Source organism: Panthera uncia, chromosome B1 (assembly GCF_023721935.1).
Source record: "Panthera uncia isolate 11264 chromosome B1, Puncia_PCG_1.0, whole genome shotgun sequence".
NCBI classification, from domain to species: domain Eukaryota; kingdom Metazoa; phylum Chordata; class Mammalia; order Carnivora; family Felidae; genus Panthera; species Panthera uncia.
The window spans coordinates 150,783,226-150,805,944 of NC_064811.1; the positions used below are offsets into that span (position 1 = coordinate 150,783,226).

The window sequence follows — 22,719 nt, forward strand, 5'->3', positions numbered from 1 at the left end:
TTGCAGATTCCGTGTCCTAACGCTGCAGACCCTGCAGGTCCCAGCCCATGCTGGAAACCAAATTTGTAGAAGCTTGGAAAGAGAGTGAGTCCACAATGTCCTCTTGTTGAATGATTTCTTTTCTCATTTGTAGGTCTAGGGGAAACAAGGTACCAACGCAGTGGTTAACAAGAGAGGCTCCGGCAGGCTCCACTGTCACACCCTCAGCTCTGCTCCTGGCTGTAGCAGTCAGCACTTAGCACATCTAGCAGACATTAGAATGGTCTACTAGAAAATCCCAGTACTCAGTTTTTAGAAAAAAAAAAAAAAAAAAAGAATTCCAGCCTAACTAAAAAGATAACCAGGATCTAGTTGACAAAATACTGATATCTTGAAATCTCAACATTTCAAACTGAAAAGCTGCCTCCATTCTGAATCCTTGATCCCCATTCTCACTTAAAAAAAACATAATGGACACAGATTTCAACTTCCTTTTAGGATTCCAGCAACACAGTGACCTGGCAAGACAAATTTTCAACCCTTCTCAAATCTATCTCCCCAGTCATTTTTTCTTGGCCTCAGTTTCCTTACCTGACAAAGTAGTCTCAGTTGTTTTCAAAAATTCTCAAAAACTTTTTAAAGCAATAAAACATTAGTCAAGACTGCAACATATAACTAAAAGGGTAAATGAGTTCTCTGAGCAGCTTAAGTCGTTGTTATTTAGTTAGAAAATTCTTCATTATTGGTGGAACCCCTGAAGCACCTTCCTGGAGCCCAAGTGTTCTATGGTCACCCACTTTGAAAGCCACAGGACTAGAAGATGGTCTCTTACAGGCCTGAAATGCCCCCCATGACCTATGCCTCAGAACTGATGTCAGCATTTCAGAGGGGTAGCCCTTCTTGTCAAGAAGCCACACTTGTCTTTTCTAGTGATCGAGGCTTAGAAAATAAATAAAAATGGTAGTTTTCTCATGACCTATACTTTGTCCGTTCAGGCAGTGGGTCCATTCACCGAACTAATCTGTCTTGAACAGCTCTGTGGATGGGTTAGATGGAGGGGCTATATTAGGTTCCAGGAATTATAACTCTGAGTCACAGGACCCCTGACCTTGGGGCTTGGTTTCTGCCAGGTGGTTTGAGACAGACAAGCATCTTCATCCTGCCTGTTACAAGTTCAAGGTCAATTTTATGTCTGACATCTGAGGAACAAAAAGTGATCAAATCGCTTATAGCAAGAACTGAACACCGGAATTCTTGAATTTTTAGGGATATGCCAATAACTTAGTAATTTACCTTGACTGACATTGAAATGAGTACAATAAGACTTACTACACACTAAAAAGAGATTTAATGTAGTCTGCAAGGAATTTAGAAAGAGTTTTACATTGCTTGGTAAAATCTGCTAATAACAGAACTCATCACTACTTCAAAGAAAAATGGGATCATTAATCTCATGCAAGATACATAGACATGTACATCCACCCAAACACTTCAGAAATTAAGTCAAACTAAAAAAGTATACTGAGTTGCTTTATATTAATGAGGAAATTATTCATTGCTTTGTTAGAGCTCTCCAGCTCAAGGAAACAAGGATCTGCATTTGGAGAGGGGGTGGCTATGACCTACAACGAACACAGAAGAGGAAAAGGAGCAAACGGCTTCCATTGTTATGTCATGTGCACATTCTGTGGGCGGACCCCAGTCCACTATCAAGCGATGCTTCATGATCCTTCACTTTGATTTTTTTTTTAATGTTTTCACTTATTTTTGAGGCGGGGAGGGGCAGAGAAAGAGGGAGACACAGAATCTGAAGCAGGCTCCAGGCTCTGAGCTGTCAACACAGAGCCCGACACGTGGCTCAAACCCACGAACCATGAGATCATGACCTGAGCCGAAGTCAGATGTTTAATCAACTGAGCCACTCTGGTGCCCCTTCACTTTGATGTGTAATGCCCAAGAGCTAGAGTGGTAGAAAGCATATGTTATCCTCAGTTTTCTAGAACATTTCCAATTTGAAATAATTTTAATTTCAAATAAGAACCTCACCACAACAATACTGGCTTCCTAAAATAGCACTGCCTCCATTTTACAAGAGAGGAAACAGTCCAGGAAGCAAAATTGCCTGAACACCAACACCACTGGAAGGTAAAATGAGGACTCCCACACTCTGTTCCTCCAAGACTAGGCTCCGGCTCAGGACTGCATTTGGACATGATGCCTGAAAATCCACTGGAGTGTTCCACTGAAAGAAAGTATCTGGGCCTCAGCTTCTGAGTGGTGATTGTGTAAATGTCACTTCTGAGAAAAAGTTATGCAGCCCCTTTCATGCTTCTGGTTTTGGTGCTACTTGGCTGTGCAGATTTCTAAAAGCTTTTGAATAGACTAATAAACATGGAATTGTTCTGAACATCTGTAAGCAAAATACGAAAAGATATTACCCAGTGAATGAACATCCTGGGTTTTCTAGCCAGAAATGGGGTTATTTGTGTATTAGGCTAATGCACTGAAATTAACCCAGAATGCTTACCCATTGCAGAATGTCTTTTCATATTTTCATCTGTGTAGTCATTATTATGAAATGTAAGAATAATTCTCTATCAGGGTATTCAGGAATCTGAATAGCTCAATTACTTCTAAAATCAATGTAGTAAAGCAACAGCATGCCAGTTAATCAGTCGGTTTGCATAACAAATGTTTGGGGGAGTTGGTGTGTGTGTGTGTGTGTGTGTGTGTGTGTGTGCGCGCGCGCGCATGCACACACACACATGCATGTGTGTGTAAAGAGAAATCCAGGGTCAGCACAACACTTTAAAACAAATGTGAAAGATCAAGCCTCCATTTGACTTCAGAGAAAGAATTCTGGAAGACAGGTACTATTTAATTCATTCAAGAAAGGCTACATGAAATCTAGGCTCCTCGTGGTTATGCCATTCTAGGTTTCTATGGGTTCTCTAGTACTAGGCATATACTGAGCTTTTAAGGAACACCAAATGAATGAATAACTCCTTGGAAGTCATTTTAGGATTAGAATGGTGGCCACTAGGACTTAGATTACTTCTCAGCACACTATTAGAAACAGATCTGAAACACCACAAGAAATAGTGGCTGAGCAGCGGTCATGAACAATGCCACCTCATATCCAAGCTATGACTGGGGTTCCCAGTGCAGGAGCTGGTGGTGGGCAGCTCTCCAAGGGCTCAGAATTCAGTCCTGGAACAGCTATAGGAGATGCAAGTTTCTTAGCCCGTGGCTCTGGGTTCAGTGCTAATTGATGAATCCAAGGAAGGGAAGTTTAAATACCTGCTCCAGGAGAAAGGTCACTTTTAAAACAGGTTTAATTGAAATTAGGGACACATGGGAGGGACAGGAATCTCCAAGGAAATGCAAGGAGGCAGTCACAGCCTTTGGAAAATCACTGTGGTTTGCCTTCTCTCAGCTTTGAAGGCCAAAACTTCATTTTTATCATTTAATTTAACCCAAGGTTAATGTGATATGGAGAGAATGACCTGTGTAGACTAAACTCACAATAAACTGAGATATACATCTTAGAATGGCATTTAATTGAATTTGAAATGAGAATTAGGACTGTCTGGCTGACCAACCTGGTCTCATTGCATTTTCTTTCTGTAAATAATCTCCACAGGAGGACAAAAGATGAGAAGTTTCTACAGAGTGTGGATCAGAATAAGAGGAGTTACTGATAAAACTTAAAAGCCTCAGGTATCAGGCTCTGGGAGTCTGTCCAGCAGCCAAACCTTACAGAACAACCTGGAGGGTGCCCGCTGGACTTCCCCTTTCCCAGGCTGGCCTGGCTGAACAGCCTCCCTGCAGAGGCCCTCTTTTTTATCCTTTTTACATAGGGCACAGCATTCCATTGGGTTACTTAGAGGTCCTACAGACCAGGAAGTCAAGCTCTCTTCTAAGTGACTTCCTGCCTCCACTCTGAGGCATTGCAGGCTTATTTTATACTTTATACCCAAAGGGCAACTTTATTGCCTTGAGGAATTGCTGTCCCTTGTATCTTGTATAGATGTCAGGCTCAAGTATCACACAGATCACCCGGCATGTAACATACCTATTAGTGAGCCATCAATGAATGTTCTACTGACAGGTCAGAGTCAACTCTATTCATGTGTCACCATGGGATCACCTCTTTTCCTGGTTGTTACTAGAAGTCATACAGCTTTTCTATGTGCCTAAAGCTCGGGTTTCAGAATCACAGGGGCATCAATAGCTTCAAAGAAATACCATTCCAACATTAATATGCATCCTACCTGGATACACACCAGCTTTTACACTCACACACACCCTAGCTTGTTCACTCATCCCCTGAGGCAGTGCCTACCCACCAGCATGTGGTCATGACAAACTTCAGCCAATGTTTCTGGTTCCATGGCTTGTGGTCACCAATCTGTGTGCCAAGACAGTGATGTGGAAGCTCTGTCATTAGTCATGTGTTGGGCTGGGGGGAGGGGAAGTGATAGAGCTACAATGGCTAGCTCTACCTCTTTTGGATTTTGAAAATTGCCTCCCACACCCACTCCAAGTGCTACCCCTCTAATTCTAGCACCTGCCCCAAGAAACCAAATGGTATATTAGGCTCAAGTGTACTTGCTATATGAGAGAAGGAATTTGGCAGACAGTCCAGGTCCTTGGGCTTCATTTCTTGAATGAATGAATGAATGAATGAATGAGTATGTTTACAAAAGACTTTTTGTTGTGACCAAAATTTTACAAACTTAATTACAAACACAAGAGTAAGCCATTTTGAAATAAATCCAAATATTGGAGCACAGACTAGTGTTTCTCTCATATGAAACCTCAGCAATTATTATGCATCTTAGTGGAGCCTTAGTTTTTCTTCCTTGCAAGTCAGACCCCTCCAGGGCTGACTCCTTCAATAAGGCTTTGAGGACCCAAGGCTTCAGCAGGGAAGCCCTGCCGGTATAACCTGCTTTCTGTCTCCCCCATCCTTTCCTCGGTCAAAAATCTTTAATTAGCTGGTTGCCATAATTACTTTAGCTGAGGACCTTGTTTGTTCTCCTTCCCTGCTATTTTCAGGGATCTGAAGGCTCTACTACTTCTGTGCCAGAGGGTTCTTTCTATCACAGTTTCTCTCTTTTTGTTTTTCCTTTCATGATCAGGACGAAAAAAAAAAAAGCCCAGGGAAAGAAATCATCTCTTTCTGTGTCTGGATGAGACCCCATAACCATCTTTTCCCAATCAGGAACAAGTTTCCATGACAACCATGTTTCCCAATGCCACCACTAACTTAGCAGGTAGTGTTCATATCAAATAGAGTTCTTTACCAACCTCCGTGGCTTCTGTATAAGACTCTAAGATACCAGCTGTTTGCATGAACTGTATCTTAAAAGAGTTTTGTTCTTTGTCATTCTAAACATCAGAAAGACAAAAAAAATTTTTGCTTGGTATTTTCTTTACTGTAATCATTAAAAAGCACACCAATTTTTCAAAAGTATAGCAGAAGGGTTGACATGAAGAGACTGTGTGACTTGGTGGAGGAAAGTATGAATGAATGAATGGAGAATCACTGGGATATGACAAGTGGGTGACTGACACCTTGGTCAGTGGCACAAACTTAGAGCTGAGAGCTGATGAGCTTGGAATTCCTGCTATACATGGCCTTGGGAAAGTTACTTTTCCTCTCTGAGCCTCAACACTCCCTCTATAAAAGACAGAAACTGAGACATTTCATGGAATTCTATTGAAGATTAGATGAAAGGAAAAATGCAAAAAGTGCTTATTACAGTGGCACATAGTAGGAGTTCAACAAAGGGCAATTAGAATGCTTTTCTTATTAACATAAAGAGTTGAATGGGACCAAGTCTGAGCAAACAAGCAACCACAGTATTCTAATTGATTATTAACATTTTGCTGGTGGAGAATAATAGCATAAGCAGTAGATATTTGGAGGTTTTCTTAGCAACCTTTTCTCTTAGGTTATTAAGTCATGTCTGCAATCATGGGAAGGAATCTCTTCATTTCCATTCCTGAGACTTAAGAGGATACACCTGGGCAGTCTCCAGGGTTCGTCTGAATCTATTTATAGCTCTGCATAAGCATTTGTTTAATTTTGAAACAGATGCAAGGAAAAAAACTGGATGAACCATGAAAGTATTGGTTCGATCTTCCACATTCTCAACACTAATGAATATATTTCAATTCTTCTGTAAAGGCAAGTAAAGCAAGAAAATGCATGTTTTCATGATATTTTCAATATTGCACAGCTCAAATTTCATTTCCAAATCAGAATTAATATTGTAGCAAACAAACCAACATGCTCATTGTTGAACAAACTCCCGTACTCCAACTCCTCCCTGACCTGCATCCACAGTACCCTTGGAGAGTTGAGAGGGCCCTCCCCAAATTACACCAATTCAACCCTTTATTTTTAAAAGATAAAACTATTTATGTATTTTTAAAATCCAATTTTTATCAATATTATCTATACTACACATCTAGATAATAAATGTTCCCTATCAAGAACTCTTAAAATATTGAATGAAATATTCTTTTCAAAAAAATGTGTTTTACAGTGTGGATGTTCCTCAAAAAATTAAAGATAAAACTATCAAATGATCTAGCCATCTCTCTTTTGGCTGTATATCCTAGTGAAATGAAATCAGGAACTCAAAGAGAGCTATTCCCCACGTTCACCTCAGCATTATTCATGATAGCCACAGTTTGGAAACTAAGTGTCCATCAGCAGAAGAATGGATAAAGATATCATGGCATATAGACAACGGAATATTATTCAGCCTTACACAAGAAGGAAATTCTGCCATTTGCAACAACATGGATGAAACTGAAAGAAAGTATGCTAGGTGAAATTAATCCAGACACAGAAAAAAAATGTATACTGCATGTTCTCACTTGTATGTGGAATGTAAATAAAAAAAAAATTCATAGAAGCAGAGAATAAAAAGGTGGTTACCAGGACAAGAGTAGAAGGAAACAGGGAAATATTGGAGATGATAATGAGATGAACATTAGTTAAGCTAATGTTAATTAGCTTGACTATTAGTAATCATTTCACTATGTATAGCAAAACATTATGTCATACTCCTTAAACATATACCATTTGTTTTTGAAAAATGAGAAAAAGTGTTTAAAAGAAAAAAACTATGCTTTAAATGCTACCTGATAGGGCTCCTGGGTGGCTCCATTGGCTAAGTGTCTTACTCTTGATTTCAGCTTGGGTCATGACCTCACAGTTCATGAGTTCAAGCCCTGCATCCAGCTCTGTGCTGACAGTGCAAAGCCTGCATGAGATTCTCTCCCTCTCTCTCTGCTCCTCCCACCCTGCCCCACACCCTCAAAATAAATAAATAAATACTAACTGAGCTGGCAGAGAAGTAAAGGAAATCCTTGAAGGCCAGAACAAAAACCAAATCCAGAATGGTTACCTGGTACTTGAGCTAGAATTTGCCATGGGGCATCTGCCTATCCTGGTAGCCAAATAGTTTTCTGACAAGGGCTAGATCATAAATATTTTAGGCTTTTCGCCATACCATCTCTGTCATATCCACTCAACTCTGCCATTGTGCCATGAAAACACTGACACATAATATATAAATAAATGGGTGTGGCTGTATTTCTATAAGACTTTATTTACACAAACTGGCAGTAGGCAGCTTATAAGCCAGTTTGCTATCCCTTCATTATAGCCTAAATTTTAATGTCCTACCCACAGACAAACAATTATGGTGTGTGATATGTCTGTCCCATGTAATAAACTATTGCAGTCCTGCCTTTAGGGGATCCCTCCCACATTTTCTCTAGGCTAGAACATGTGACTTGCTTTGGCCAATGGAAACAGTAAATGTGATATTAACAGACACTTAAAAGGTGCTAACAGAATGGGGCTTATCCTCTCTTGCTGCTCCTGGGAATCTCTGTACCCGCCATGTGAATTTGCCCGGAGCCAATGTGCTGAAGACATGGTCCATCATTCCCATTACCCCAGCCAACAAAAAACAACAGCCAGCAACAAATGCAGACCTATCAGTGAAGCCATCCTAGACCAATTAGTCCCCAGGCAGCCCACCAGTTGACTGGAGTCACATGAGTGAATTCAGACAAGACCAGCAGAAGAACCACCAAGATTAGCCCAGCTAAAATTGCTGACCCACATAATCATAAGCTGATAAATGATTGCTTTAGAATTTTTATGGTGATTATTATGCAACAATAGCCAAACGATACATTCCATAAGAAATCTATTATCTTCTTAAATATAAAGTGAGAGGCCAACAAACATATTTATAGAAATGGGAAAGAAAAGACTGAGGAAACACAAAAAAGTCATATTTGCATTTTAAAGATCCTGTCACCTGCCAGAAGAGACAAGCCCTTTCTTGCTCCTTATAATAGAAGTTGGAAAAAATTCTTCGTACCTGAACAAACTTCTTTATAAGTAGGATTGGAAGTGTAGCCTCCAGCATAACCAACTTGAGTTGAATATACTCCTTTTATAGTCCAGAATTTCCTCTCAGCTCCCCAGAAACAGCCCATTCCTAAGAAAAACATAAGATACTGATTAGTCCTTTGTCAAAAACAACTAGTAATTTCATATTAGAAACTCTGTTATCCTAGAAAACAGAAGTTGTTCATGTCATTTGGTAATCAAAAATAACTCAGATGTTATCTTTTAAAGAAGGAAAGCTTCATGGAAGCAACCTAAGTATCTACCTATTGACAATGAATAAGGAAGATGTGGTACACACACACACACACACACACACACACACACACACACACACACAGGAATATTATGCAACCACAAAAAAGGATGAGATCTTACCATTTGAGACAAAATGAATGTACCTAGAGGGTATTATGTTAAGTGAAATAAGTCAGAAAGACTAATACCATGTGATTTCACTCATAAGTGGAATCAAAAAACTAATAACAACGACAACAAATGAACAAACAACAAAAAATAGAATCAGATCTATAAATACAGAAAACTGATGGTTGCCAGAGGGGGAGAGGGAAGGGGGTTGGGCAAAATGGATGAAGGGGAGTAGGAGATACAGGCTCTCAGTTATGTCATGAATAAGTCATAGGAATAAAGGGTGCAGCATAAGGAATATAGTCAACGATATTGTAACAGCAGTGTTTCAGAACAGATGGCAGCTGTGCTTGTGGTGAACACAGCATAACGTCTAAACTTGCTGAACTGCTATGCTGAACACCTAAAACTATTGTACCATGTGTGTCAACTATACTCAAATTAAAAATGAAACATGTTAGAAGTCAAGAATAAAAAAATTAATTAAGAAGAATTTTTAACGTCTAAAAATAATTTTATTTAAGGTTATTTGCATAGAATGCCTATTTGCTTTAGTTGTGCAAAAACTTACGAAGCCTCAAATTTTAATGAAGTTAGTAAAGCATACCTTTCCAAATAACTGAGTAAAAAGATAACTGCATTTGATGAATGATTTCAACACTCAATTCATTTTGGACTTCCCAAAACATAATAACCTATATTAATAGCATAAATTTATTTAATGATCAGCATCCTAGTTATGCTTTTTTATTTTTATTTTTTTAAGTTTATTACATTATTTTGAAAGAGAGAGAAAGAGAGAGAGAGAGAGTGAGCACAAGAGAGAAGGAGACACAGAATCCCAAGCAGGCTCCAGGCTCTGAGCTGTCAGCACAGAGCCCAACTCGGGGCTCGAACTCACGAAACCATGAGATCATGACCTGAGCTGAAATCAAGAGTCTGATGCTTTACTGACTGAGTTATGTTATGGTTATGTTTTTTTAAAAAATTCTAGCAAAGACAGGTAACTCTGGGGCACCTGGGTGGCTCAGTCACTTAAGCGTCCAACTCTTAATTTTGGCTCAGATCATGATCTCATGGTTTGTGCATTCCAGCCCGGTGTGGGGCCCTGTGCTGACAGTGTGCAGCCTGCTTGGGATTCTCTCTCTTTCTCGCTCACTCTCTGTCCCTCCCCACCCCACCCCCTAATGCACATGTGTGCATGTGCACACGCACTCTCTTTCTCTCTCTCTCTCAAAACAAACAAACAAAAAAATAAAGGTAACTCTAACTTACCGACTTCAGTAGGAAAACTTAGCAAAATCAACACAGACTGATGCAGTTTTCAATTAACAATTTTACACATGTGTTCAGTTTCTTCAAAAATATTTAAGTCACTATAAACTTTCCTGTGATAAATCAGTGCTCACGAAAGGGAATATTTTTCTGAGTTCTATTACTAAATACAATGAATGAAGAAAGAGAGAGAAGGGGAAAGGCAGAAAAAAGAGATGACAAATATACAAAGAAACTCACAAAAAAATAGTATTCTATTCAACTAGCAAACACTGTGCTCATATCACTAGTTATTGGATTCCTTTGAACATATGGTAAAAACGAAGACCAATCTCCCAAGAATGCACATATTTACACACTTCCAAAATGTTGCTTTACATCTCCCTGGGCTTCAAATAAAGAACCCTAATTTTCTACCAGAAGTTTCTAAACCATCCACAACTACTATTCTGTGACCAATATCTAGATGTAAACAAGATTACTGCCTCGCTCAAGTTTTATATGGCTTTATTAAGTCATATATAATTAAGATCTTGGGTAGACTAACAGTTGGCAAATTAATATATGCCTCCTACTCCTACAATCACTGGATTTGTTAGACTTGATGACAGAGCTGAAAGAAAAATTAAATGGAAGTCTACTGAAATTTTTGACATTTGTTAATAATCTACTTTAAAAAATTCAGAGCAGTAATAACCAAAACACATTGTGCATAATGCTATACATTATACAAAAATATATTTGCTCCAATGTGAGGGGAAATACACTAAGAATAGATTAACAGTTAAACAATATGATAGAGCCAAATGATAAAAATTAATGCAGTAAAAAATTACTGTTGTGATAACAATACAACATGGAAATATGTATATGATTACATTATAATGAAGGCTAAATTTAAAAGGAAAAAAACATACATATATGCACGTTCTTATTACAACTATGAAAAAAACATCCATACCAAAATAGACTAGAAAGAAACATATAAAGTTATAACCATGATTGTTTTATAGGAGAATACAGGAAATTTTTTCATTTTTCAAGTTTTTATGTAATAGATTCATATTATTTTAAAAATGAAAAATGTATACACATTTTTAAAAAAGAAAAAATTCAAAGAAAAACATAACCATATGCATTGTTTGAGTTATAACTGCTAGACCATCTTCCCTGTTTGCAAGTTGTTTGCTGCTAGAGAATATAGTGAAATATTTACTGAAAAATTGACTATCCTCAAATCTCTGGAACAAGAATTCACTATTAATTTTATTCGTTGCATTTCTGGGATGAAGGAATTATATTAGTCAAGATTTTCCAGAGAAACAGAACCAATAGGATATACAGAAAGGGAGAGTGAGAGACATTTATTATGAGGATTAGCTCCTGCAATTGTGGAGGCTGAGGAGTCCATGATGCGTAGTCTGCAAGCCAGAGACCCAGGAAAGTTGGTACCATAATCCCAGTTGAAACCCAAAGGTCTGAGAACCAAGAGGCTCAATGATGTAAGTCCCAGTCCAAAGTCTGAAGGCCAGATAATCAGGAACAATGAAGTAGGAGGGCGGGGGAAGATGGATGTCCCAGCTCAAAGATCAAGTAAGTTCACTCTTCCTCTAGCATTTTACTCTATCTGGGCCCTTGACAGATTGGATGATGACCCCACTGGTGAGGGTGACCTTCTTTCCTCAATCTACCAATTCAAATGCTGATCTCTTCCAGAAACATCCTCACAGACACATCCAGAAACAGTCACCTGGGCATCCCTTAGCCATGTCAAATTGACACATAAAATTAACCATCACAGGAATGATGACAGTGAACCTCTGGAGGATAAATAAAAAGTAAGCTGGGAAGCATTACTGAGCCCAAACACACCCAGGAGTTGAGTAGTGTGATACGCTGAAGGCACTCTAGACCCTGAAGTTCAGAAATCTGCTAAGTTCACTGAATAAAATACTTCTTTCATGCACAATGGCTAACATTAATGGTACAAAAGGGTACTTCAAGCTTTCGGTATTTTCTGTACAATGTAAATGATGGGCCATTTTAGCAATCAGCCTAACCTGACCATTGTCTATAGTCTCATACTGATGGCCCAGACCCTATATCTTCCCTATATCCTCATGCTTTATAGATTTATAACACTTAAAATGGATCTTGGTCAAACCAAACAAAATCTTTGTGGCAAGTTATTTAACCTCCTTTTGATGTTTAATAGGGATCAAGAAGAGGCCCCCTGCTAGAGGGAGGATGACCCAACTCCAGCTGGGCAAAGGCCTGCAGGGGGTGGTCATGTGTGGCTTAAAGAATGCCTCAGGGGCCTGGTGTGTAATCAATGTCAAAATTTCTGGAGAGGTACTTAGCTTAGAATAAGGGTTATTATAAGAATAAAACTCCTCCTTGAAGCAATCAGATATTTTCTGGTGGCTTCCAGTATAACCTAAGCATTCAATTATTTGGTTTTGAGTGTGTGTGTGTGTGTGTGTGTGTGTGTGTGCATGCACTTAAAGAAAACAAGTGTATGGCAGAATTTCTCAGAATTCAGTAAACACAATCTAGTAACACATTACTAGACTAACTTTAGTAAACATAATCTAGCAAAAAACATAAATAACAAAAAAGACAGAATACATACTATATTCTTTAAGATATTTTATACTTTAACTTTTTATTATAAAGGAAAACATAGGTAGAGAAAAACCACACAGAACAGATACATATCTCAATGCATTATTAGGCAAGCATCCTTGTAACCACCACCCAGGTCAAGTAATAGAAGTTTGCCATCGCCCTCAGATATCCTTCCTCATGTCACAACCCAATCACAACTCCCTTCCTCCCTCTAAAAGTAACTGCTATCTGACTTTTACAATATTCACTTCCTTGTGTTTCTTTAATATTTTTATCACTCAAGGTATCCATCCCAATTCTATAGTTTGGTGGTGCTCATATTTAAAAAATTTGATACATCCTTAAGTTCTTCTAATCAACATGTGCCCTCTCCTTTCTTTCCTTCTAATTTATCCATGAAGAAAACAAGGGTCACTGACCTGCAGAGCTTCCCACAATGTACATCTTGCCAACTGCATTCTCATAGTGCAATTCAACCTGTTCCTCTATCCTCAGTATTTCCTGAAAATTTGCAGCTGGATCAAGAACCATGATCAGGCTCAGATGTCATCCTTTTGACAAAACTACTGGTGGTACTATGTTCCTTTTTATATAACTTTAAATTTTTTCCCCAGTTTTATTGAGATATAATTGGCCTATGACATTGTGTAAGTTTAAGGTATGCAACATGATTTGGCATACATACATACATATTATGAATAACTACAGCAATAAAGTTAGTTAACACAACCATCACTTCACATAATTACAATTTATTTTTTGTAGTAAGAATATGTAAGATCTATTAGCAACCTTCAGGTATACAGTATTATTAACTATAGTAATTATAATAAATATTAGATCTCCAGAACCCATTCATCTTATAATCAGAAGTTTGTACCCTTTGACCAATATCTGTCCATTTCCCCCACCCCTCCCAACCCCCAGAAACTACCATTCTACTCTCCATTCCTACAAATTTGGTTGGCTTTTTTTTTTTTTTAAGATTCCAAAATTAGTGAGATTATACAGTATTTGACTTTCTTGGTCTGGCTTATTTCACTTAGCATAATGCCCTCAATGTCTGTCCATGTTGTTACAAATGTCAGGATTTCCTTCTTTTTATGGCTGAATATTATTTCACTGTATACATACCACATTTTCTTTAATCTGTCAAAGAACACTTAGGTTGTTTCCAATGTCTTGGTTACTATGAATAATGTTGGAATGAACATGGGGGTGTAGATATCTCTTCAAGATAGTCATTTCATTTTCTTCAGATATATACCCAGAAGTAGTACACTTGATCACATGCTAGTTCCATTTTTAATTTTAGAGGAACTTCCACATTGTTTTCCATAATGGCTGTGCCAATTTACATTCCTATCAACAGCACACTGGCGTCCCCTTTATTCCTCGCCCTAGCCAGCACCTGTGACTTTATGTCTTTTTGGTAACCACCATTCCCACAGGTGTGAGGTGATACTTAATGCAGTTTTGATTTGCATTTCTCTGGTCATTAGTGATTCTGAGTGTCTTTTCATGTACCTGTTGGCCATTTGCATGCCTTCTTTGGAAAAATGTCTATTCAGGTCCTCTGCCATTTTCAAATTATTTTTTTTTGATATTGAGTTGTATGAGTTCTTCATATATTTTGGATATTAACCTCTTATCTGATACATGGTTTGTGAATATTTTCTCCATTCCATTGCCTCTTTATTGTGCTGATTGTTTCTATGGCTGTGCAGAAACTTCATATTTTGATGTAATCCCACTTACTTGATTTTGCTTTTGTTGTTTGTGTTTTTGGTATCTGAAATATTATTGCCAATACCAATGTCCAGGAGTTTTTCCTGTAAGCTTTCTTCTAAAAGTTTTATTATTTCAGGTCTTACGCTGAAATCTTCAATTCATTTCAAGTTATTTTTGTGTGTCTGTGAATGGTTAAGATAGGGGTCCAGATTCATTCTTCAACATGTGAATATCCAATTTTCTCAACATCATTTATTTAAAAGGCTAACTTTTCCCCATAGGGTATTCTTGGCTTGATTTTCAATTATTAGTTAACCACATATGTGTGAGCTTATTTCTGGGCCTTCTACTCTATTCCATTGGTCTATGTGTCTGTTTTTATGGCAGTCCCCTACGGTTTTGATTACTATAGCTTTGTAGTATAACTTGAAATCATAAAATGTGATGCCTAGAGCTTTGTTCTTCTTTCTCAGAATTGCTATCTGGGGTCCTTTGTGGTTCCATTCAAATTTTAAAATTGTTTTTCTATTTCTGTGAAAAATGCCATTGGAACTTTGATACTAGGTTTGTAAATATATAGATTGCTTTATGGAGTATAAATATCTTAACAATATTAATTCTTCCAATTTATGAACATGGAATATCTCCCATTTCTGTCTTCTTCAATTTCTTTCATCAATATCTTATAGTTTTTAGTGCACAGATTATTCCACTACCTCACATAAATTTACTCCTAAGCATTTTATTGGTTTTGATGTCATTGTGAGTGGGATTTTCTTTATTTCTCTTTCAGATATTTCATTGTTAGTGTATAGAAAGGCAACTGATTTTTGTATGTTGATTTTATATACTGAAACTTTACTGAATTCACTGATTAGTTCTAACAGGTTGTTTTGGTGAAGATTTTAGAGTTTTTTCCATATAAAATAATGTGGTCTGTAGACAGAGAAAATTTTACTTCTTCCTTTCTGATTGGATGCCTTTTATTTCTTTTCCTTGCCTAATTATTCTGGCTAAAACTTCCAGTACTATGTTAAATAGGACTTTTGAGTGAGCACTCTTGTCTTATTTCTGATCTGAGCAGAAAAACTTTCAGCTTTTGCACCACTGAGTACAATGTTAACTATGGGTCTGTCATGTATGGTCTTTATTATGTTGAGGTATGTTCCCGCTATAACTTCTCAAATATGTTGAGAGCTCTTGTCATGAAAGGGTGTTGAATTTTGGCAAACCGTTTTTCTGCATCTTTGAGTCATATGATTTTTATCCTTCATGCCATATATGTGATATATCACATTTATTGCTTTACATATGTTGAACCATCCTTGCATACCAGGAATAAGTCCCACTTGATCACAGTGTATGATCCTTTTATGTGCTATTGAGTTTTGCTTGCTAATATTTTGTTGAAAATGTTTGCATTTATATTCTTCAGAGATGCTGGCCTCTAGTTTTCTTATAGCATCTTTACCTGGCTTTGGTATCAGGGTAATGCTATCTTTATTAAATGAGTTTTCGAGTGTTCCTTCTTTAATTTTTTGGGAGAATTTGAGAAGGATCAGCATTACTCTTCTTTAATGTTTGGTAGAATTCACCAGTGAAGCCATCTGATCCTGGACTTTTCTTGTTGGAAAATTTTTTATTACTGCCGCAATCTCCTTAGTCATATTGATTTGTTCAGATTGTCTACTTTTTCATGATTCAGTCTTGGGACGCTGTATGTTTTTAGGAATTTATGCATTTCTTCTAGGTTATCTGATTTGTTGCCATACAATTTTTCATAGTAGTTTCTTATGATCCTTTGTATTTCTGTGGTATCAATTGTAATGTCCCCTCTTTCATTTATAGCTTTATTTGATCCCTCTCTTTTTTCTTCATTACCCTAGCTAAACGTTTGGCAATTTTATTTATCTTTAAAAAAACACAACTTTTAGTCTCATTTATTTTTCTCCTATTATCTTTCTAGTTTCCATTCCATTCATTTCTGCTCTGATTCCTATTATTTCCTTCCTTCTGCTAACTTTGAGCTTAGTCTGTTCTTTTTCTAAATGCTTCAGGTGTAAAGTAAGGTTGTTTATTTGAGATATTTATCTCTATAAACTTCTCTCTTAGAACTGTTTTTGCTGCATCCTGTAAGTTTGGGTATGTGTGTTTTCATTTTAATTTGTCTCAAAATACTTTTGATTTCCCTTTTGATTCCTTCTTTAACTCAGGAGTCTGTAGTTTAAATTCCATATATATTTTTTTAATTTTTCAATTTTCCTCCTGTTACTTATTTCTATTTTCATACTATTATTTTTAGAAAATATATCAGATATGATTTCAATTTTCTCAAATTTGTTAAGGTTGTTTTGTGGTCCAACATTTGACCTATCCTGGAGGATGTTCCATGTACACTTGCAAAGAATGTGTATTTTGAAGCTGTTGGATGTAATGTTCTATGTCTGTCAGGTACATTTGGTTTAGAGTGTTATTCAGATCTGCTGTTTACTTATTCACCTGTTGTCTGGGTGATCTATCCAATGTTTAAAGAGAAGCACTGAAGTTTCATACTATTATTGTATTACTGTTTATTTCTCCTTTTGGTTGTTGTTATTTGCTTTAAATGTTTATGTGCTCCAATGTTGGCTATATGTGTATTTATAATTGTTATATCCTCTTGATGAATTAGTCTCTTTATCAACATTTAGTGACCCTCTTTGTCTCTTGTGATCAATTCTGAATGAAAGACTATTTTATCTGATATAAGTATAGCCACTCCTACTATCTGTTGGTTACCATCTACATGGTATATCTCTCTCTATCCCTTCACTTTCTACCTATGTGTGTACTTAAAGCTAAAGTGAGTCTCTTAAAAGCAGCATATTGTTGGATCTTGTGTTCTTCTCCATTCAACCACTTTAGGTCTTTTGAATAAAGAATTCAGTTTATTTATATTTAAAGTAATTATTATTAATAGGTAAAGACTTACTGATGCCATTTTGTTCATTGTTTGCTATTTTTTTTTAAATTCCTTTATTCTTTTCCCTTACTGTCTTCCTTATTTGTATTTTGTAGTGGTATATTATAATACATTTCTTTTTATCTTTCGTGTATCCACTATACGTTTTTTTTTTCTTTGTGGTTATCATGAGGCTTACACAAAATATCTTAAGCTGATTATAACTTACTTTACATTACTTACAAAAACTCTGCACTTTATTTCTCCTCCCCTCATATTTTATGTTCACATTTTATTGATGTCACACTTTTTATATTGTGTACCTGTTAATAAATTATTATAGCTATATTTTTATTATTGTTTTTTAATTTATATACCAGAGTTAAAGTTATTTACACACCTACATTTCAGTATTAGATTATTCTGCATTTGACTACATAGTTACCTTTACCAGTCAGTTTTATACTTTTATATGTTTTCATGTTGTTATTTAGTATTCTTTCATTGCAACATAAAGAACTCCCCTTAGAATTTCTTGCAAGGCAAGTCTAATGGTAATGAACTCCTTCAGCTTTTGTTTGTCTGGGAATGCCTTTATTTCTTCTTCATTTCCGAAAGGCAGTATTGATCGGTATAGTATTCTTGGTTGACAGGTTTCTGGGTTTTTTCCAGCACTTTGAATATATCATCCCACTGCCTACTGGTCTGCAAGGCTTCTGCAAAAGAATCCACTAATTGCCTAATGGGGCTTCCCTTGTGTGTGATGAGTCATTTTTTCTCTTGCTACTTTCAAGATTCTCTCCTTGTCTTTGAATTTCAACATTTTAATTATAATGTGGCTCAGATTAATCTTCTTTGGGTTGATCCTGCTTGCAGTTCTTTGAGCTTCCTGTACTAGGATGTCCCTATCTTTCCCAAGATTTGGGAAGTTTTCAGCAATTATTTCTTTAAATAATCTTTCTGCCCCTTTCTCTCTGTCTTCTCCTTCTGGGACTACCATGATACAAATGTTCATTCACTTGAGGCTGTCCATAGTTCACAGAGGTTTTCTACATCCCTCTCTTTTTGCTTTTTGTTCCTCTAGATGGCTAATTCCAAATGATCTGTCTTTGAGTTTGCTGATTTTTCTTATCCATGAACAAATTGGTCATTTAGCTCTCTGCTGAATTTCCCAGTTCTGTCATTGTATTCTCCAGCTCCAAGATTTCTGCTTAATTCTCTTTTATGGTTTTCTTTCTTTATTAAACTTATTTTGTTCATGCATTTTTTCCCGATTTCATTTAGTTTTTTAATGAACGTTCTCTTGAATTTCATTCAATTTCTTTATGATAATTATCTTGAATTCTTTGTCAGGCAAATTATAGATCTCCATTTGCAGTCAGAACTTTATTAGCTTCCTTTGGTGGTCTCATATTTGCCTGATTCTTCAAAATTCACATAGCCTTGCATTGGTGTCTGTGCATTTGAAGAAGCACTTACCTCTTCTAGCCTTTACAGACTGGTTTCTATGTTCTTTGATCATGAAGCACATAATGTCTAGTTGTCTCTCATTTAGTGATGTTAACATCCATTGATACTCAATGCTTAGCAGATATGTTAATTGTGAAATGGTGACCTTCTAATTCTATCACTTCTTTTACATTTATTAGTTGAAATGTCTTTATAATGAGAATATATATATACATATATATATACATATATATATGTATATATATATAGAGAGAGAGAGAGAGAGAGAGGGAGAATACTTTTTCTCAACTACTCTGTTACTCAGTGATATAGTTCATAAAAGAAAGGGAAACTAAGTATTTAATTATGTCCATTTATTTAGCAGTCTTTAAGATGATGAACTTCTCCATTCCAAGGTTGACCAATTTTTTTAATAATATATTTGTATCATTTATTTAAACATATTTGCCGTGTTTCACCATTTTCATCACTCCTTTCACGTAAACTCCACTTGACATATCTTTGGCAAGAAAAATTATCTTCAAATTGTTTTGAAGTTCCTTTGAAGTTCAAATTGGGAGTTCCTTTGAAACATCCTCCATAGTCTTCTATTGCTTTCTTGCTATCTGGTATGACAGGATGTTCCAGGCTCATCTTGTACATTTCTTACCCCATATCTGCCATCAGCCATTTCTCTAAGAAGCCTGATTTCTTTAAATGAGGAAAGGGATTTCAACACCATGACCTGGGTACTAGTGATGCTTATCAAAAACAGCCAGCTATGGGACACCAAGAAACCATGTGGCTGGAACAGTCCATCAAAATCTAAGCCCTGTCAGACCTACCAAATCATAAGGTCAATAGAGTACAACAACAATCCATCATAGGATAGGAGTTACACATCTGGAATCATACACTAGCAGGACAACAGGGCATAAGCTGCATGAATAGGTAGTCAGACCTCCACAGCATCCACCAGGATTGCACCAACACCACTCCCTCAGTTCAAACCTATGTCTGAGTGGAGCTTCTATACAACCAGCTGAAGGACAAGAAAAAGGCTAGATTTTTGTTTATGGATAGTTGGCTTACTGTGTACAGATGCAAGTCAAAAATGCATAGCAGTCACACTGTGGTCTCACTCAGGAGTGGCCATAAAAGATAACTCCTCCCAACTGGTGAGGACACTTCAAGAAGTGTACCAGTTATCCACTTCATGTGTAAGGAAAAGCCCAAGTTTATAACATACATAAATTCATAGGCAGTAGCAAATGGCTTGGCTGGCTAGTGAGAATCCAGAAACAAACAAATAAACAAAAACCCTGAAAGATTAAAAATAAGAAAATCTAAGGTAAAAGCATATTTGCATCACATGTTAATATTAATGCCAGGTAGAGAGCATCTGACAAGAAATGGGCACTAAATACAAAACTGACCAAATGACCTGGCTGATGAACATCAGTCAGCCTGTTTCATTGGCCACTCCAGTACTAGTATCACGGGTACAGGAACAAAATGGCCATGGTGACAAAGACGGAGGACACACATGGGCACAACAATGGACTCCCACTTACCAAATCTTATCCACTTTTGCCACCACCGATGTCTAACCTGCCAGCAACAGAGACAGTCTCCAAGCACCTTATATACTACCATTTCTCAAGGGGTCCAAGCAACCACTAGGTGCCAAGGGGGAAATACTAGGCTCCTTCCATGCTGAAAGGGCCACTGGTGTGTTCTCACAGTAACAGACACATATTCCATGTATGGGTTTCACTTTCCTGCCTTCAGAATTCAGTCAGCTCCTGTCCCATATAACACTGCATCAGACCAGAGAACCAAGTTTACAGTGTAGAAGATGCAGCAACAAACCCATGAATACCACACCACCCAGAAGCTGCTATCCTGATGCAGCACTGGAACAGCCCAGAGGCAAAGCTGCAACACCAGTTTAGAGATAATACTCTGGGAGACTTGGGAGCTATCTTTCAGAAAACTGAATATGCACTGAATGAGAGACCCCAAAAATGAATGTATGCATTAAAAAAACAAAAGGTAGAAACAGAATTGGCTCTACTTACTACCATTCCCAATGACCACTGGGGAACTTTGGACTCCTGTCCCCACAACTCTTGGCTCTGCAAAGTTAGAGGTCCTGATCCCCCAGAATAGTAAACTTTCATCAGGAGACATAGCAAGAATCCATTGAACTATATGCTGAAGCTGTTTTCTAGGTACTCTGGACTTCTTATGTCCAGGGACAAGCAGGGTATGGGTGTTTCAGGCAGAGGAAACAGTCACTACAAAGGCACTAACAACATGCCTCCTATGCTTAAGGGGCAGGAAAGAAGCACATGGCTTGACTGAAGATAAATCTGAACATAAATCAAGAAAGCCAGATTGTGTAGGGCCTTTTGGACTACTGAAGGGCTATGAATTTTACGCTGACTGAAATGGATAGCCATTGTTGAGTTTTGAGCGGGAAAGGGAATGCCATGTTTCACCAGGATCTTCCATTTTACAGGGATCTCTCTGGCTGTCCTCTGCTGAGAAGTGACTGGAGTGGACCAAGCACAGAAGCAGGGAATGGTTAGGAAACTATTGCTGTAATCCAAATGCGAGATAATGATGGTTTATTTAGACCAGGCGGTAGCAGAAGAAGTCGTGATCAGGTTTTGGATACATTTTGAAGATAGAGCCAAAAGGACTTCCTGACCGATTTAGAAGCAGGGTTTGAAAGAAACAGTCAAAGTTGACTCTAAAATTGTTGGCTTGAGTGGAGAATTGTGGATGGAGCAGGTTTGTAGGGGAAAATCAAGGGTTGCAATTACTCTAGTTTTAATGAGTCATAATATCCAGTCTAGCAAGTCTTCCTAACTTACAGTTTTTCAAAATTTTCTTTGCTATTCTTGGCCCATTTCTATTCTAAATTTAGTTTAGTATTAGCTTGTCAAGTTCTATGACATATCCTGTTCAGAATTTGATTAGAATTACATTGAACTTATAGATTAATTTGAAAAAATATGTTGTCATATTAATAACGAGTCTGTCAATGAACACAATTACAGCTGTCCATTATTCAGCTGTCCAAATATATATGTCCATATATAAATATTCCATTTATACATCCTTCAATACTACATTGTCATTTCCTCCATAAAGGTATTGTACATTTGTATTGCATAGAGTTTTATGTATCCTATGATTTGTGCTGCTGCTATAAACACTACTTTTCTTATCACACTTATTTACTGCTTATAGTTGTGATACAAAAACACCATTGATCTTAGTATGCTTTCCATATGGTCAGAAAACTCAGAGAATTCTCTCATTAGTTCTAACGGCTTGTCTCCATGTTCTCTTCCACTTCCTTTATGAAGAATCATATTACGTACAAATGACAGTTTCATATTTCCCTGTGCAATTATTCTTCTCTTATTTTACTTTATTCCATCAGCTAGGACCTCCCACACAATGCTGAATAATAAGGGTGATGGTGGGAATCTTTGTCTCATCCTAATTTTAGTGAGAATGATCCAGTGAGTTTTGCTGTAGGTTCTTGGTTAGACACTCTTTATCAGATTAGAAACGTTTCCTTCAGTTCCTAGTTTGTAAATAGCTTTTTTTCATGTATGAGTTTTGAGTTTTAACAAAACTCCATTCTTTAGAGGTGATCATATGGTTTCCCTCCTTTCATCTCTTAAAGTGGTATATTACATTTATATATTTTTCTGAGCCATCCTTCAATAAACCTTACCTACTTACAATGTATTTTGATATTGAAGAATTACTTTTGTTAATATTTTACTTCAAATTTTTTCATTTATGTTAAGGAAGATTTGTCATAATTTTATTTTCTTGTACTGTCTTGTCCAGAATTAGTTTCAAGGTTATATTGGCC

General features: G+C 37.1%; 1 protein-coding gene across 1 annotated transcript in view; it reads right to left on the reverse strand.

The window, feature by feature from the left end:
* MSRA (methionine sulfoxide reductase A) overlaps positions 1–22,719 on the reverse strand; it is a 450,198-nt gene that overhangs the window by 217,825 nt on the left and 209,654 nt on the right. The window contains exon 3 of the mRNA XM_049631400.1: positions 8,397–8,516. Within this exon, the coding sequence (XP_049487357.1) occupies positions 8,397–8,516 (120 nt within the window). The remainder of the gene's footprint in view (positions 1–8,396; positions 8,517–22,719) is intronic.